Below are 18683 nucleotides of genomic sequence, written 5' to 3'. Positions count from 1 at the left end.
CGTGTTTACATATCTTACAGCTATAAAGCAGGCTAACAAATTGTTAAATGTTCCAGCTTTCTGTCTTGAAAAATACATCTTCATGATGACCTGGAAGGTCAAGTTTGAATTGAGAATGCTCATATTTCTCTGGCCACTTGCTGGAATACTTGGTGATTGTGGGGAGAATGGGCCCCAGGACCCCACCCCACCCCCGACCCCGCACTCACGGCCTGTGGCCTGTCCCTTTATCCTTCACCCCCCAGCTCTGCCTCATTCTTCGAGGGGCCTGGTGTGGGCAACCAGCCTGCATATCCAAGTTCCAGTCACACCTCTTGTATGTGCCACCCCCCAATTCAGTCTACCCTGTGGAGGATGAACCTGGGGAAGAGGACTGCAGGCTCGAGAAACAGGTTTGGGACCTTTTGGGTAAGGAGTTCCTGGGTCCTGTATGCCTATGGTATGTTCTCAGGAGGTGGAGTGTGGTAGGCACATCCACTTGGCCCTACAGACTTTCTACCCTGTGGGGAGGGGTGAGACCAGATAAGAGTCAGCGGGGAGCCCTCTTATAGTGCTGGCCAGAGTGAGGTCTCTCATGTCATATCTAAGGGGAGACTCCCTCCCAAAGTTGAAGCAGCTTCATCAAGTGCCCTGGGTCACCTGGAATCTCCTGGAGGCTAACCTTTCACCTTTATCTCCCCCACACACAGACTCAGCAGAAACCTCAAGAGCCATTTTGGAGGGTAAGAACTTTATTGAGATATAATTCATATACTATATAATTTCCCATTTAAAGTGTGCAATTAGATGACTTTTAGCATTTCAGGTTTTGCAACCATCACCACAGTTAATTTTAGCACATTTCATCACCCTAAAGGAAACTGTGTACCCATAGCTCTCATCTCCCAGTCCCTCTGTTCCCCTGGTCCTAAGCAACTACTAGTCTACTTTGTCTCTCTAGAGATTTGCACATTCTGGACATTTTATGTAAATGGAATTACAACATTTGTAGTCTTCTATGTTTGGTTTCTTTCACTTAGCATGATGTTTTCAAGGTTCAACCATGTGGTAGCATGGATCAATGCTTTATTCTTTTTTACTGCTAAATAATATTCCACGGCATGGCTATCCCACATGGTGATTATCTACACATCAGTTGATGGACACTTGGGTTGCTTCCAGACTGTTCATGGTCTTATTATGGAGCCTTTGTGATTGTATAGACTATGCTTGTCTATGGTTTTCCACTGGGCATCCCCTCTCAGCAATGCCCTGCCACCACTTCCATTGGCAGAGACATCAATACCTCAGTCGCTCATGGTGCCAGAGCAGGGCTGTTTTCCCTCCAGAAGTAATGACTCCCTTCCCTCATGTGAGTTCTCATGTGTGCCCCGCTAATAGCGCCACTTCTCCCCATGTCTATTAAACTCCCTTGTTTAGGTTCATCTGCTTGGCTTTCTCTATAGGACAGGCTGGAAACAGATGCCAAGTTTCCTCCATTAGCTATCGCTGAGCTCATGTTCCAACTCATGTAATTCTCTTCTCCTTAGCCAAATGGGAAAGCCCTTATTCTTCAGAACTCTTGGTTCCAAGTGACAGAAACCTAATTTAAATAAAAGTTAACAGCAACTGAAAAGCTTAGGGATGTCTCTTATTTCAGGTGGATCCAGGAGCTCAAATCATGCCAACAAGGTCTCACTCTCTCTCCTTCTCCTCCCTCCCTCTCTTCCCCTGAGTCTTCTCATCCCTTCTTGGCTCTGCTTTTCTGCATGTAAGCTGTATTCTCAGGTGGGGCTTTCCCAAGTGGAGCAAGACAGCCACCAATTGCTCTGGACATTTATTCTACCTAATTAGTACCTAAAGGAGAGTTTATCTTTCCCAGGAGTTCCAGCAAAAGTCCTAAGTCTGAGACTCACTGGTCAGGCTTGGGTCATGTGTCCACACCAGAACCTATCATTTGGCCAAAAGATGGAATGTTCTGATTGGCCAGGTCTGGGTCTGGGGCCCACCCTCAATTGGAAGCCAGCCCACTGGAAATTTACAAACACTGATGAACAGGGAGTTCCCCAAAAGAAAATCAATGGGGAATGAACACTGGATACACATAGCAGATGTCACTGGAATCATGCTATAAACTGACCTGTCAGGGGTCTATCCTACTAACTTATCATACATGTTTAGATATGCCTGAATCCTAGTAGTAGACATACCTAGGCTGAAGCCAAGACCCCTGCTACATGTGATAAATTAATTTATGAGATTCTAGAAGTTAATATCCAAGATATAACTGTTCCTAAGGAGGGTTCGTAATTGAACATGAATAAATACTTAGTCCAAGAATTTTTGCCCTCATAGTTGAATTACAGGCTTTCATAGCAGGACAGGGGAGAAAATATTTTTTAATTCAAGAGGCCTTTTGGAGGGACTTTCCTATTGGTCCAGTGGCTCAGACTCCATGCTCCCAATGTAGGGGGCCTGGGTTCGATCCCTGGTAAGGGAATTAGAGCCCACATGCTGCAATTAAGAGTTCTCATGCCACAACTAAAGATCCCGCATGTTGCAACTAAGACCTAGTGCGGCCAAATGAATATTTTTTAAAAAAAATTTTAAAAAGAGGTCTTCTAGAGACTGATGCGAAGTAAGTAGTTACACATCCTATAGTTACACATATAGGATCTGAATGTCTTTGACATCAGTTCATAGTATTTTCATTTCATAGTATTTTATCCATGCCAAGGTTGAGTGGAGTCAGGTGGGGGAGGTGGTAGAGGGCCCGGGAGTTATAGACAAGGCGCCTGGATGGAGGGGAGAGACCCGGCTGTAGCAGCACAATATAGCTCTTCTCTGAGATTCCCCCCTCCCTCCTTTTTTCCCCTCCTCCTTCCTTATTCCTTTGTTGCCATGGCAACTGATGATGTGCCCTCATCCTCTTCCCCTCTCTGGCTGGATCCGGTCCCCAGGCTCCATCTCTCTGTCTCACCAATCTCACAGGGCTGTTGCCAGCCTCTCTCCACATCCCTAAGTGAGGGCATCCAGCTTTGCCCTCTGCCTGCAATGCACTCTCTTGGCTCATTTCTCCACCCCAGGCCCCAGCCTTGCCCCTTCTTTAATCCTGTCCAGGATTGAGTCAAATTCCCATTTTCCTTCAAGTTGTATGAAAATTAGATTTTTCCCATTCTAACTTGATTTGAAATGCATAAAGAGATCTGTCTCTTGAAACACCTCAAGGTGAGGCAATATGTGAAGGGAAGAAACATCCTTTACTGCTGCTTCTCTGCTTAATGCAGGGCTAGAGTGAATCACATTCTATTTTTGTAACTAGGTGTATTTTCTGTTTAAAGAATTCCCCCAGCACATCTCTGAGTGAAACAGAAGACTGTATCATAAGGGAAATCACATCTCAAGTTCAAAGGTTGTGAGTTGGTGGGCCTGCAGACTTTTGTTAGGTCCACAGAGTGCCTAAAAAGATGGAGTCAACAGTTAAAAATCAGCAGGTGTCACTTAAAAAGACTGGATTCCTGGCTGCCCTTGAACTAGACACAGGGTGAAAATGGGCAGGAGGGTGGGAGTGGGGTGGGGGCTGCCTCTTTTACACTGATTCTTCCTTTCTTGTTAGCTCCACCTGGCCAGCTCCCCTCTTTCACCTGCCCCACCCGAGCCAGTGAGTGAGGACTGACATGCGTGTCCCCTCTCAGAGATATTTCCCTCCACAACCTTTAGTGGAAGGAAGGGAGAGAATGGGCGGAATAAAAGGGCAGATTTTTCAGTCGAGTACCTTTGAAGCCTCTACCCCTAGGTGTGCACAATATAGAGAGATACAGCGGACCTCACAATAGCATTTGAAATACAGTAACATCACTCTTCACATTTATTATCAAAGCAGCTCTGAATCTCATTGACATCCAAACAGACGAGATAGATTTCTCAGCATTCTTTAAAGCAACTTTCAGCTCTGTGTTATACTTGGTCCCTGCCAGGCTTCCAGCTCAGGAAGCTCAGGCAACTCCTGAACCTGTCTGAGTCTCATTCTTATTGCCAGAGTGTGGATGGTTATAGTACTGTCTCACAGGGTGGCTATGGGATGAGATGAGTTGACATGGACGGGACAGAATATACAGTAGCTACTGGGTAAGTGCGTGAGCCCTTCCCTCCTCTCCAGGACATCTTCACAGAAGGCTTGAGCTCAGAGTCTTCTCTCAGGCCGTCTACTGCATCCTTTTGTTCATTGACTTCTTCATTCATTTGCTCCTCAAGCATTGACTGAAGCCCTGGCAGTAGGGTGGTCCCTGCAGCACACAATTAGCTGCTCCAGCTGGGAGGAGAGTGGCTCCATGGCAGAGAATTTCTGGCATATGCCCTACCTAGGGGTGGGGGAAGCTCCCAAGGACACCCCCCCACCTCCCTCCCGCTGACCCCCACCTTCTCAATCAAGGGTTGCCTTGCTCAGCACTTTCTGCCTGGCTTTCCGGTGGCTCTCTTCCAAGACCTGCTTTCTGCCCCAGGACCCTACAAAGGCTCCTTTGATGCAAAGTTTGAGGCAAAGTGACTGTGTCATTTGATACAAATGAGGCTCATGAGGGTAAAAAGTATAGCTTTATTCTCTTATTTGGGGATTTTCTAGCCCAGAAAAAAGCTAGCTGCTGAATGGGGCTGGGGAGGAAGCCAGGAGGGAGAGGAAACGCCAAGAATTGGGAAACTCAGTGCTTGTGTTAGCCCTGAGATTAGCAGCTGCAAGCCTGGGGCGTGACCTGCACACCAAGAGGTGTCTCCCACTCAGCCAGACTCTGCTTCCAGAGCTGGTGGGGGTATGAGCCCCGCCCCCCGCCCCTGGACATTGCCTGCACAGGGACCTTTCCTCCCCCTAGACCACCAGACTCAGCATCCTCAGCAGTTGGGCCTGCTCCCGTGGTCCCTGCCCCCTTTCAAAATGCATAGCACCTGTTCCCCTTCCTCTGGCTGATGGGGTGTCAGGGACCAGAGGGGGATTTCAGAGGATCCACAAAAGCCCCCTACTCCAGAAGGTCTCCCACACTCACTCGAGCGCCAGCCTCATGGGTGGACCACCACAGCACTGCCCCCAGGCTCTATGCTTGGGGGGGGGGGGATGGCCTGCACTTAGCCAGACCCCACAGTTGGTTCCAGGATCCTCTGTCCCCACCTTGAAATCCTCAGTGGTTCTTGAACAAGGGATCCACACTGTCCTTCTGCATTGGGCCCCGAAGATCCTAGAGCTGAGTTCTGATTGCTTCACTTCTCCCGGTTCTTAAAGTCAGGTCTCTGACCCCTACATTCTTTGCCCTTCTCTTACTGACACCTCTCATTTGTAAAGCTGAGCCTGCACCCTGTTATCACATTGTCACCTTGAGTCCCTAAATCACTGACTCTTGGCAGAGGCATTTGGGGGATTTGTCTCCTGACCCCAGGCACTTTGATGCCACCCCTTTGTTCTTGAGGAACCAAAATGCTTGCCTCCTAACCCTCTCTGTGATCCCCTCTTTCTTAAAGTATAGGAAATTTGCAAGTCCGAAGCTCTTAGAGAGCAGCAGACCTAGCCCTCCGAGGGTGCTTAATAAATACCAACTAATGAACCTGCTCCTGCTGCTCCTTTGGCTAATTAAATCTAAATGAGTCACAGACTTTAAATTATGCAACAAGGCTTGGCCAAAACAGCTTAAAAATGCGGGAGTCCTAGTTTTTCTACTGTGCCCTGTGGAAAAAAAAATCCCGTCTTTTAATCATGCTTAACCTTCCTGAAAGAACAGTGGCAACCTTTAAATAATGAATGAATGTATATTAGCAAGATTTTCCCCCAAGCTACAACAGAGCCAGATCATAAAAGGGACAGAGGCAGAGACAGGCCTGGGGGGATTCCGGAAGTTTCTGGTGAACTGCGTGCAGAGTGCTGGGAGCAATTATTTGGTTGCTCAGAAGCCCAGAGCAAGGGCTGGTGAAGAGCGTGGAGGGGAGGGGTGGAAATCTGGCCACTCAGCCTGTGCCTGCCAGCCGTGAGGGGGCTCCCACAGCCCTCGTAGGGGCTGCACGCTCGCTTATCCTCTCTCCTCTCCTTCCTGTCTTGCCTCCACACCCCACCCCCCCACCCCGAACTCTCCCCCCGCCCCCAGCCCAAGACCCTCCAGGCCGAGAGCACCATCTTTGCAACTGAACAAAGGTTGAATCACTTAACCTAGAGCAGCGCTTTTGTGATGTCCACGTGTACAAGAGTCATTGAGAATATTGTCAAAAATGCAAATGATCAGTGGGGCCTGGGATGCTGCATTTCTAAGATACCTGGGGCTGCTGGTCCTCAGATCCTGTGTTGAGTCACAAGGATTTAGTTTGTAATGAAGCTGAAAATGTTACAATCAACTGGGGCAGTATTCAAAGTCACCAAACTCTCTGGACACGATCTCAGATCAATTAAATTGCAATTTCTGAAATCAGACTCAAGGCTCTTTGGTCCCATTCTCTCCACCCCCCACCTTTTTATTTTATTATTATTTATTTTTAAACTGAGAGCCTAGGTAATTGGTAGGTCACCCAAATAAAGCCTAGAAAGCTTAACCAACTTGCTTGCCATCGCCTGTTGAAGTGGAATTAGAAATGGAGATGGCAGGGAAGTTGGAAGCCAAGCCTGCTCCTCCTTCCCTCCTTGCAGATCTGAGCATTTCCAGGATCCTAGCCTGTCCCTGGGCTCAGGGTTGCAACCTATGTGATTCCACTGGGACAGCAGGCAAGATTCTTCTATCTTTCTCTTCCTAAGACTGCTTGAAACTTTATTATTAGTGCTTAACTGCTTGGGCTAGAGTGGAGTGTGCTGTGTAGGATCTGTTATGCTCAGTCTTCAGCAACACAGTGTGAGTGGGATGACAGGACAGACTCTGGGGACGGGGCTCTGTTCTGCAGGATCTGGGACTCAGGAAGAGGAGGGACTCTAGGGGCAGACTGGCCTCCTCCGGCAACCTTGCACCAAGGGGTGTGCCCCCAGGCAAGGCTGAGGCCCTTGTTGTGTAAGATCCTGGGGCCTCAGGCAGAGGTCAAGAGGATGAAGGCAGAGCTGTTCCAGTCCTGTATTGAGAGAAACTGTGACCTTCTTGCTGTGGTATGTGAGTGAGGCCTTAAGGCAGAAGTGCAGCCGTCGACCAGACCCAGCTTGGCCACAGCTGTGCTCCACCCAGTTGTCTCAACCCCGACAGGAGTGTGATGCTGGGTCAGCACTGAGGCAGGGAGTGGGAGCTGGGCCTAAGAAAGCAGCAAGGTACTGTAGACACAGTTATTTGCTTATCCACTCCTCTCTTTCCCCTCCTCCCCATACTATCAGAATCTTAATTTTGTTGAAGGCTGCAACAGTGTCCAGGCAAAAAACTTACTATACTAAAGATGTCCTGAAGCTAGGAGCAGCAACATGACCAGTGTGAACCATGAGATGCAAGCAGAAGTCTCTAAGTGGATCTTTCTGGAAAGCTTTTAAGAGGTGGCTTCATTTCTTTTCCCCCTTTGCTGACCAGGAGTTGATACCTGGAGCCACGGCAGCCATATTGAGATTATGAGGCTAAAAGCCATGAAGTGAGCAGGATAAAAGCCATATGCTAAGGATGGTGGAACGAAAAGAAGGGTCCTTTATGACTGGGTTCTCTATGACTTCCTAGAGAAATTTCACCATCACGGACTGCCTTACCAGGGATTTTGTGAGACATGTAAACTCCTACTTTGTTAAGCCACTGTGACTGGGTTTCTTCTACAGCTAAATGCAATCTTCACATGGGACGTTAGAACAAATGTTCCTAGATTGGAAATGGGAAGAGAAGGTCAAGGCAAGAACATGGTCCCCAGGAGAGGGGATGGAGAATTTCCCCTTTTGGGGGGAGGGTCACAATTGTTGTTACTCAGTCACTAGGTAGTACTGACTCTTTGTGATCCCATGGACTGTAGCACGCCAAGCTCCTCTATCCTCTACTATCTCCTGGAGTTTACTCAAACTCATGTCCATTGAGTCAGTGATGCTATCTAACCATCTCATCCTCTGCCACCCACTTCTCCTTTTGCCTTCAATCTTTCCCAGCATCAGAGTCTTTTCCACTGAGGAGATTCTTCTCATCAGGTGGCCAAAGTATTGGAGCTTCAGCGGCAGTCCTTCCAATGAATATTCAGGGTTGATTTCCTTTAGGATTAATTGATTTGATCTCTTTACAGTCCAAGGGACTCTCAAGAATCTTCTCCAGCACTACAGTTTGAAAGCATCAATTCTTCAGCACTCAGCCTTCTTTATAGTCCAACCCTCACATCCGTACATGACTATTGGAAAAATCATAGCTTTGACTATACAGACCTTTGTTGGCAAAGTGAAGTCTCTGCTTTTTAATACACTGTCTAGGTTTGTCATAGCTTACTTCCAAGGAGCAAGCATCTTTTAATTTCATGGCTGCAGTCATTGTCCGCAGTGATTTTGGAGCCCAAGAAAATAAAATCTGTCACTGCTTCAACTTTTTGTCCTTCTATTTGCCATGAAGTGATGGGACCAGATGTTATGATCTCACTTTTTTTAATGCTGAGTCTCAAGCCAGCTTTTTTCACTCTCCTCTTTCACCCTCATGAAGACACTCTTTAGTTCTTCACTTTCTGCCTTTAGAGTGCTATTATCTGCATATCTGAGGGTGTTGATATTTCTCCCCACAAACTTGATTCCAGCTTGTGATTCATCCTGCCCGGCATGTCACATGATGTACTCTGCATATAAGTTAAATAAGCAGGGTGACAATATACAGCCTTTCCCAATTTTGAAATGGTCTATCGTTCTATATCTGGTTCTAACTTTTACTTCTTGACCCGCATACAGATTTCTCAGGAGACGGGTAAGGTGGTCTGGTACTCCCATTTCTTTAAGAATTTTCCACAGTTCATTGTGATCCACACAGTCAAAGGCTTTAACATAGTCAATGAAGAAGTAAATGTTTTTCTAGAATTCCCTCGCTTTCTCCATGATCCAATGTATGTTGGCAATTTGATCTCCAGTTTCTCTGCCTTTCCAAATCCAACTTGTACATCTGGAAGTTCTTGATTCATGTACTGCTGAAGCCTAGCTTGAAGGATTTTGAGCTTGAAGGATTTTTCCTTCCAATTTTGAAGGAAATAAGTGCAATAGCACAGTAGGTTGAACATTCCTTATTTCCTAAGAGATTAAGTTCACATTCCTCAGACCAACATTTAAAACTATAAAATTTGGTTCCAAATCACTTTTACAGGTCTGTTACTATTCACCAGAGTGAGGATGAGCCTACTCCTCTCTTTGAATTAAGATCCCACACTGATCTGAATTCAGGTGAGTTCTCCCTGCTCCTTTCTACCTGTCCTAGGCTTACCGGCCCCTGTGAGCTGCTCTTTTGAGAAGACTTCCGTTCACCTTGTGCTCCAGGGCCCTCTCGTTTAATCTCCTTCATCACTGAGGTCTATGTGCCTGATAGTTTCTTTACACTTGAGTGTGTATCAGCTGCATCTCCCCAGCAAGGCTGTGAAATCCTCTGAGGCAGGGTTTTAGGAATGTGTAAGTGTATAAACATCATGTGTTTTGGAGTCAGACTTGAGATCTAGATGGTTTTGGGTGCATCACTTAACCTCTCTGAGCCTCAGTATCCTTGGCTGTGAAATGGGGATGATATACTGTCTACCTCCCAGGCCTCCATAAAGCTTGTAACCAAGTACCAGGCACACTGGAGCTGCTCCGGAAGGGCTTGTGTGTTGACTCGTTGCCTGCTTGGTAACTCCAGGCTGTGCCTTTTTCCTATCCTTTGCATCTCTCTTCGTTTTTCTCTCTCCCTTCCTTCTGATTTCCTGCTTTGCAATTGAACTGGGAGGCCTACACCAAGTTTGGGGAGTGACCATGAGTTGCTCTCATTTTTACTGAGGGCACATCTTCTCTTACTGGCTCCAGTCTTCTATCAGAGTAGGAGGAGGGACAGAAGGGAGATTTCATGCCCAATGCTAAGAGGGTGAGAAGAGATGCTAACAGCTGAAAGTTTATTCAGTCTTTCTCTAAATATTTAATAGGAAAATGGGTGCATTTAATCTAGTTTTATCTGGCAACAGGCTGATTAAATAAATGGTATCATAGCACTTGTTTTTTTTCCAAACTCTCAATTCTATTTGCTCTAGCAGATTAAACATCTGGACCTTAATCTTTTTGATATCCTGATTTCCTCCTTCAGTTCAGTTCAGTCACTCAGTCGTGTCCTACTCTTTGTGACCCCATGGACCGCAGCACACCAGGCTTCTCTGTCCTTCACCATCTCCCCAAGCTTGCTCAAAGTCATGTCTCTTGAGTCCATGAGCCATCCAACCATCTCATCCTCTGTCATCCCCTTTTCCTCCTGGCTTCAATCTTTCTCAGCATCAGGGTCTTTTCCAATGAGTCAGTTCTTCACATCAGGTGGCCAAAGTATTGGAGTTTCAGCTTCAAAATCAGCCCTTCCAATGAATGTACAGGACTGATTTCCTTTAGGATCGACTGTTTGATCTCCTTGCAGTCCAAGGGACTCTCAAGAGTCTTCTCCAACACCACAGTTCAAAAGCATCAATTCTTCAGCGCTCAGCTTTCTTTGTAGTCCAACTCTCACATCCATACATGATTACTGGAAAAATCATAGCTTTGACTAGATGGACCTTTGCTGGCAAAATAATGTCTCTTCTTTTTAATATGCTATCTAGGTTTGTCATAGCTTTTCTTCCAAGGAGTAAGTGTCTTTTAATTTCATGGGTGCAGTCACCACCTGCAGTGATTTTGGAGCCCAAAAAAATAAAGTCTGCCACTGTTTCCATTGTTTCTCCATCTATTTGCCATGAAGTGATGGGACCAGATGCCATGATCTTAGTTTTTTGAGTTTTAAGCCAGCTTTTTCACTCTCTTCTTTCACCTTCATCAAGAAGCTCTTTAGTTCTTCTTTGCTTTCTGCCATAAGGGTGGTGTCATCTGCATATGTGAGGTTATTGATATTTCTCCTGGCAATCTTGATTCCAGCTTGTGCTTCACACAGCCCGGCATTTCTCATGATGTACTCTGCATATAAGTTAAATAAGCAGGGTGACAATGTACAGCCTTGATGTACTCCTTTTCCTATCTGCAACCAGTCTGCTGTTCCATGTCCGGTTCTAATGTTGCTTCTTGACCTGCATACAGATTTCTCAGGAGGCAGGTAACGTGGTCTGCTATTCCCATCTCTTTAAGGATTTCCCACAGTTTGTTGTGATCCACTGGTGGCTCAGAGGTTAAAGCGTCTGCCTCCGATGCAGGAGACCTGGGTTCGATCCCTGGGTTGGGAAGATCCCCGGGAGAGGAAAATGGTAACCCACTCCAGTATTCTTGCCTGGAGAATCCCATAGACGGAGAAGCCTGGTAGGCTACAGTCCATGGGATCACCAAGAGTCGGACACGACTGTGCGACTTCACTTTCACACACTCAAAGGCTTTGGTGTAGTCAATAAAGCAAGATCTTCTCCTTCTTTTGCCTCAATCCTTGCCCCCCAGAAACCCAGATCAAATTAAGAGATTGTGAGAAGTGACCCATAGCAAAAAAATTCTATTGAAACTTTAATGAGAAATGACAGTTTTATTATCTTCAAGTAAATACCTGCCACATGCAGCTACAAATGGGAATGGATGCACTGAACGGGGTGGAAAACAAGAAGTCTGCACTTCGGTCCATGATAATGTGTCCTGACATTGAATCCCAGGGTGGTCTTCTCTTTTCATGTATTTTCACTCAGCATCACTCAGAGAGCCCAACAAGACAGAAATGTATTCTTTTGTTCCTCTTAAAGCAGAGCCTCATGCCCAGGAAGAGGAGGGGTCCAAAAAAAAAAAAAAAGATTTGACTGATTGCACAGCTGTGTCCATTCAGTTTGCTGTGTTATTCTTGAAGTCTCCTGCACTGGCCATCATTCTCAGCTGGGGCTGGTGGGGTCGGGCAGCTGACAACCTCCTCTGTGTGTGTGTGTGTGTGTGTATGTAGGGGATAGGGGAGTTGAACACACACACACTGGACCACTTCATTTGTGCCCTCTGTGAGCCCTCTAGTGCCCAAAGTCTGTTCCTTTTAGTTGTTGCTGCCTGCTTATCTGTGTACCTGTCTATTGTAGACAGCTATTAGCTGTGTGTATGTGTGTGTGTGTGATTTGAGGGTTGGGCTGTGTGGCCTGTTTGGTTTTGTCCCCCCTCCTTCTACTTTTCCACTTGTTGTGGTTCTAATCAGACATCAGTGCCTCCTCCCCAAGGCCCCTCGGAGTATGCCCAGATTTTGCCCCCACCTCACCCAGGCCTGCACTGCTCAATGATTAGGATACCCGATAGGCCCATCCCGGGCTCCCTGGAGCTTCAGCATCTCTATTCTTGAATTGCATGTTGCTGAGGGCAGGCCCTGAGCCTGTGTGATGGACTGTGTGCAGTCCTGCTCAGGCCAGGGTTAAATGGACCCTTGCCAATGGCACGGTGATATCCTCTTGACATGTCTGCAGAGCTGGAAGGCGCTTACAGAGTTTTGGCTCTTGTATTAGTTTCCTGTGTTAGTTTTGCTGTTGTCATAAATTGTTACAAATGCAATGGCTTAAAGCAACTCATTTATTCTCTTACAGTTCTGGAGGTCAGAAATTTAAGATGGCTTTGGCAGGGCTGCATCCTTTCTGGTGACTCTAGGAAAGAGCCCATGTTCTTGCCTTTTCTAACTTCTGTAGGCTGCCTGCATTTCTTGGCTCGTGGTCCCACATCACTCCCCGCTCTGCTCCCATGGCCACATGTTCTCTGCCTCTCACCCTCCTGCCTCCCTCTTATAAGAACCCTTTTGATTACACTGTGCTTATCTGGATAATCCAGGATCACTTCTTCATTTCAAGGCCTTAATTTAATCCCAAAGTCTTTTTTTTTTTTTTTTTTTTAAATCACATAAGGTGACATATGGGAACTGGGATGTGGACCTCTTTGGGGCCCTACCTCCCAGCCTCCCTCAGCTCCCCACACTTCAGACAAGATCTGTCTAAATGAGCAGATTCAGTGGATCCCAAGTCAGCCCAGTCATGGTATAATTTCTGTGGTTCTGGAAAGGCTTTCTAAACCCCTTCTCCCTACAGATGCCTCCTTAACCCACTACCTTCTGAAATCCTCTTCTTGGGAAACAAAGCGTCTTCACCCACAGTGAGAACTCAGGCTTAGTACAAGGCCTAAACACGTTTCTTCACACTAAGGTGTAAATGTTTGACAGCAGACCTTTCCTAACAGCGAGTTCTGACTGGGGGAGGGGGGCACAGGTGAGGCAAGGCGGTGCCGAGTGATGGAGAGAGAGCGAAAGCACTTGGAAGTATGACCATAAAGTTTTAATCAAACAGAGCAAAATGGCCGCAATGCAGAATACGTAGTGCTTGGAGAAGAGAAAGAAGATCATCTCCTTGGTGACATAGATTATGTGTATGAAAATGAAGCAGTACAGGAACATGGCGAACTGGTTCTGGGGAAGCAGGAGGTCCTGGAGGCCTCCCGAGAACTGTGGGGAAAGAAGAGAGTGGAAACGACCAGCCGGGGCCTGGGCTTCCTTCCTGCTCTTGTCCCTTCCCGAACATCACCTTAGGCAGGCTGTCTTCCTCACCCAAGGTGAGGGTAATTGTGCCCACCTCACAAGATGGTGAGGAGGAGGAGTGAGACAAGAATGAAAAATTCCAGGCAAGGCTACTGGCACAGAGGGGACTCATCAGTTTTCACTTCTTGAGCCTGGCCTTAGCCCTCCCGAGTCAGGCCACCGCCCTCCTTTCTCTGTATGCTCCATGCAGCCTGTGGGTCCCACACGTGGGCAGTCTCTCTCCTACTCAGAGATCCCCAGATCTGGACACTGGGTCTTGGGCTAGTTCCCTGGAAGGTCTCCCCTGATGCCCCACCTTTTTTGCTGGATGGTGGCCCAATGAGAGAGCATCCCTTGGGCACAAATGACTGTATCTGATTTTCTGGGTGCTGGCGCGTGTCACATTGGGACAGGCTGCGGTCCTTCAGCCCAGGGTGTGTCTCTCCTGTGGACAGGTAGTAGATAGGGGATGGGGCCTCCCTAAACCCTCGGGCTCTTGGGTGTGGGGGAGGCTCAGTTTGAGCTGTCTGGCTGATTCTGCCTGTGTGTTGCTCTTTTCCAGGATCTATATGATTAAGGTCAAACAGATCCCCATTTAAACTATAGAAAGCAGTAACATAGAAGTGGAGTAAAAGCTGATGTAACTATTACGATCTGCAGTTAAGAAGGCATCACACCTATGGTTCATTCTTTAAAATATCTTTTCAACTCATGCCACATTTTTTGTAAGCAGGGTTGGTAATGCTCTGAATTCACTAGAAACGTATTCAGAGGTATTTTTCAATACAATAACAACTGTCTACCTACTCACCCACCCACCCAGAAAAAGAGAGTTGGGAATTTAAAAATAAACTCAACTCTCCAAGGAAATGCACAGGAAGCAAAACGCTTTTGTAAAATATTGTTAAAGGTGGGGTTTTGGACACAATACTGTTGAAACAACTACGTAAAATGTGAGGGAAACTGAATAAAACTGAGCAGGGCAGAAAATGACTCCAGTAAAGCCGCCTCTAAAATGAATGGTAAGGAAGGCAGAAGACCAGAGGAAGAAACCCGGTGTTCTGGGCTGGGAGTGGAGGGCTGGACAGATACTGTGTTTCTCTGCAGACCTGGTGCGGCTCTGTGTCCATGGGCTCTTTGCCACTGTTGGTGGTCTGCAGGCTAATGACTGACATTTGTGATTTTGATAACAAACTGTGCATTTGTGAAACCTTTTAGACTTTTCAAAACACTTCCGATGGTCTCTTTTTTTAAGTGGAAGACAGAGAGCGATAGGACTATAAAGATTTCCATTTCCTCCAGCGAGGAGAAAGATTTTCAAACTAAAAAGCAAGTATTTCATGAGCAAGAAAAACAAAAGATAATTGTTAAGAGGCCAGCGTGTGTTCATTGAGAGCAAATCATGCAAAGCCAACCTAATTTTCTTTAAAAAAGAACATGGACCAGTCAGTTGGGGAAATGCTGTCATGTAATATCTTAATTCTGGGAAACCATTTGACTGTGTGTTCAGTACAGTTTTCTGGACAAGGTAGAGAAATGTGAGCTGGAGAAAATGTAACTCAAGGGTGCTGATTAATGGAACACTGCCAACCTGTAGGGAGCTCTTTTAGTGGTATTTACTTTAGGTCATATCCTCCTCAACAATTATAGCAATGACTTGGATAAAGTCAGAAGGCACGTTTCTCAGAACTGAGGATGACTCAGAACTGGGAAGCATAGCTAATACATTACATCCCAATAAAAGTAAAAAGTGATGAACGTAGGTTGTTGCATTTGGGTCAAGAAGTGAATTGCATGAGTACATAAAAATGGTAATAGCTAACATTTATTGAGTGCTTACCTCAATGTGCCAGGCTCATTTCAGAGTGCCTCACATATATTCTTTCATTTAATCCTCCCCACAATCCTATGAGGTAGGTATTGCCTTATAGATGAGCAGCTGCTGCTGCTAAGTCACTTCAGTCGTGTTCGACTCTGTGCGACCCCGTAGACGGCAGCCCATCAGGCTCCCCAGTCCCTGGGATTCTCCAGGCAAGAACACTGGAGTGGGTTGCCATTTCCTTCTCCAATTCATGAAAGTGAAAAGTGAAAGTGAAGATGCTCAGTCGTGTCTGACTCTTTGCAATCCCATGGACTGCAGCCTACCAGGCTCCTCCATCGATGGGATTTTCCAGGCAAGAGTACTGGAGTGGGGTGCCATTGCCTTCTCCTATAGATGAGCAGACCAAGGTTCAAAGACGATCAGTAATTTGCCCAGTGTCATGAATTCATATGTTTCAGAGCCAGGATTTTAACCTAGAACTGTCTGATTTAAAGCTCAGACAGTGCTGCTTTAAACAATAACATCTTTCATTATTTAGTGCTTATGATGGTCCAGCCACAGTGTTAGGAACTTCCCATCCCATTTAATCACACACAGGCTTTCTTATCCCTGTTTAGGTTAGGGGGGAGTGGCCCATTTCTTGCCAAAAGATACCTAAGTTTTAGTTGACAGCAAGGCAGTGTGATCCAATAGAACAAATGCAGCCCTGAACAGGGGAGGTGTGTGTTTGTGTGTGGTGGGGCGGGGGATGGTTTTATCAAAATCCATCAGCCAGGCTGCAGTGGCCGGCGTCGGGGCTGGGGGTGGGGGAGCATTGGAGGGGACATGGTGGGGGGCGTGGAGGGTGGGGGGTAGTGGGGGTGTCTGCAGTCTAGGCCCAGGCATCCTGTTTTAAGAGATGCCGAGAAGAGAGGAGAGGGGTGGGAATCCAGCCAGAGGGGAAATGTTGAGTTTTCCCTGAGGAGGAAAACCGTGGACTAGGTGGTTCTGGGGCCAACCTTCCTTGAAGAGCTGGATCTGAGTTTAATTAACATGGAAGCTCTAAAGCTGTGAGCGGAGGTAGGGTGGCACGCGGCCACCAAATGGATAAAGTAGGCTTCCTGTGCAGGTCAGCGACGGGCTCCCCTCACCCCTAGTGACCCGCACCCTTGGCCTCCGGGCGGGACCTGGCACCTACCAGGCGGGGCGTCGCCTGCTGCTGCAGCTGCTCCATCACCTCCTCGTGCTGCCGCTGGCGCTCGTTCTCCTCGTGCAGGTACTTGAGCCGCTTGAGCTCAAACTCCATGCGCACCTTCTCCAGCTCCATCTCCGCGTCGCGCTCGCGCACTGGGCTCCCCGGCGCCGCCGTGGCTGGGCCCGAGGACAGCTCCGCGGGTTCGGGTCCATCGCCCGCCTGTCCTTTAGTGGCAGCGGGGCCGGCCTTGGAGGACAGTACCTTAGGTGGCCCCGGGCATGCTCCGTCCTCACAAGTTTCCATCTCCTCCAGGTAGTCGTAGGAGGAGTCTGGCTTCGGGGTGTCTGCCTCCTGGGGCTGGGGAGGCGGAAATGAGAGGATGGGAGGAGTCAGTATGGGGCGGCCCCGCCTCCCACCCTACTGTGCACCCGCAGCCCCAGGCACAGTGCCCCGGGGGTGCTTGAAAGTGTGTTATGAACTGTAAGCATCTGACTCCATTCTTACGAGAAACTTACATGGAGTTATCAGGACCTTGAGAGTTAAGAAGAAGGAGAGGGCAAACTGACAGGGGAATGACGCCCTAAATTTGCAAGTGGGTGTGGTGGGGAATTGAGTAGAAGTCTGTCTTCCTGATGATCTTCAAATCGCTGCTTGCAGGTGACTCACCCCATCCCCACAGCTAGTTTGAGATCAGTTAGATACCCAGTCGTCTAGAGGTTACAGAGGGAGGAAGAAACATAGGCTCTGCATTGAGTACCTTTGTATAGGAGGACCCGGATCCCCATCTGTAGGAGGAAGAAAGCCACTCCAGCCCCCCACCCATGGAGAGGTAGATGTGTGTGTGTGTGAAAGTCGAGTCTGACTCTTTGGGACCCCATGGACTATAGAGTCCATGGAATTCTTCAGGCCAGAATACTGGAGTGGGTAGCCTTTCCCCTCTCCAGGGGATCTTCCCAACCCAGGGATCGAATCCAGGTCTCCTGCATTGGGGGCGGATTCTTTACCAGATGAGCCACCTGGGAAGTGGAGAGGTAGATAGATGGGGGGGATCAAAGCCAACTTCAGGTGACTTCACAATGTTGTGAAGGCTACCTGGTCTCTGGATGCAGCCAGGTGCCAGTGTGGGGACAGGGTGCATGTCACCCCCTCTTAGTAGCTCTCTGGAATCTCCTAGCTCTCAGCCCCTAGCTTGTGGTGTCCCCATTGTGCACTTCCTCCCCTCACTGGGACGGGCTGGGGCAGTGGGAAGAGGCATCCTTCTTACCAATGAAGCCCTTGGCTTTCCTTCAGACATGGGGTCATCAGGCGCCATCTTGGGGAAGGTTGGGCAACTTTCCCCTGCCCCTCGGCCTTCCATCATTTCCCTATCCTCCGTTGCCATCTAGAAAACCACAGCACTGCCAGTTGGGGCCAAAGGACATTTTTTGAGGCATTAACATTTGGCCTCACAAGATTCCACAGCCCAGCCGCCATCACAATCGTCTGTCCTCATAATAACCCACATTCCACCAGTCGCTAGGGCCCCTTTAGCAGAGATACCTTTGAGGTGCCTTTTATGAAGAACTACAGGGTGGGCCTTCAGCACCCCTAGGGACCACTTTGAAAACTAGAATTCCCCCACTTGAAACCCAGAATTCCATCATTTGAAGTTTCTTCTCCTGAAGTTCCTCTTTTAAATGCAGGCTGTATTGAGATGAGTCACAATTAGCTCCACAAACCTTGTTATGGGCTGGATTTTGTCCTCTCACCCCCCACACTCATATGTTGAAGTCCTAGCCCCCAGTACCTTAGAATGTGACTTCATGAAGAGATAAGGGTCTTTACAGAGGTGATTATGTTAAATGAGGTCATTAGGGTGGGTCCTTATCCAGTATGACTGATGTCTTATTCAGTATGCCTGAGGAAATGTAAACACAGAGGTGCACCTGAGGAGATGATGTGAAGATGAGGGAGAAGATGGCCATCTGAAGACCAAAGAGAGAGGTCTCATATTAGAGCTCTCCAGAGAACCAACAGGAGCCCCATCTTATACATTCAAATAGAACTTATTAAGAAGGGGCTCAGGTGATTATGGAAGCTGAGAACTGCACGATCTGCTGTCAGAAAGTGGGAGACT

General features: G+C 47.6%; 1 protein-coding gene across 1 annotated transcript; it reads right to left on the bottom strand.

Annotated features, from left to right (window-relative positions):
• Window positions 1–13193: 13193 nt before the first annotated feature.
• TMEM247 (transmembrane protein 247) lies at window positions 13194–18291 on the bottom strand. The gene is made up of 3 exons (XM_006054806.4): window positions 17832–18291; window positions 16571–16924; window positions 13194–13499 (listed from the first exon to the last, which is right to left on the bottom strand). The coding sequence occupies exons 1-3, from the start codon at window positions 17946–17948 to the stop codon at window positions 13194–13196; spliced, it is 777 nt and encodes a 258-aa protein (XP_006054868.3). The 5' UTR covers window positions 17949–18291.
• Window positions 18292–18683: the final 392 nt, after the last annotated feature.

Source organism: Bubalus bubalis, chromosome 12 (assembly GCF_019923935.1).
Source record: "Bubalus bubalis isolate 160015118507 breed Murrah chromosome 12, NDDB_SH_1, whole genome shotgun sequence".
NCBI classification, from domain to species: Eukaryota; Metazoa; Chordata; class Mammalia; order Artiodactyla; family Bovidae; genus Bubalus; species Bubalus bubalis.
This window is presented reverse-complemented; position numbering and strand designations above follow the sequence as displayed.

What these genes read in the sequence shown, in the direction of transcription:
- TMEM247 (XM_006054806.4), bottom strand. Translation starts at nt 17,948, where the DNA reads ATGGCAACGGAGGATAGGGAAATGATGGAAGGCCGAGGGGCAGGGGAA. An exon ending in GAAAGCCAAGGGCTTCATTG is followed by an intron (nt 16,925 to 17,831) that starts GTAAGAAGGATG and finishes CCGCCTCCCCAG; the next exon opens with CCCCAGGAGGCAGACACCCC. An exon ending in AGCAGGCGACGCCCCGCCTG is followed by an intron (nt 13,500 to 16,570) that starts GTAGGTGCCAGG and finishes CTTTCCCCACAG; the next exon opens with TTCTCGGGAGGCCTCCAGGA.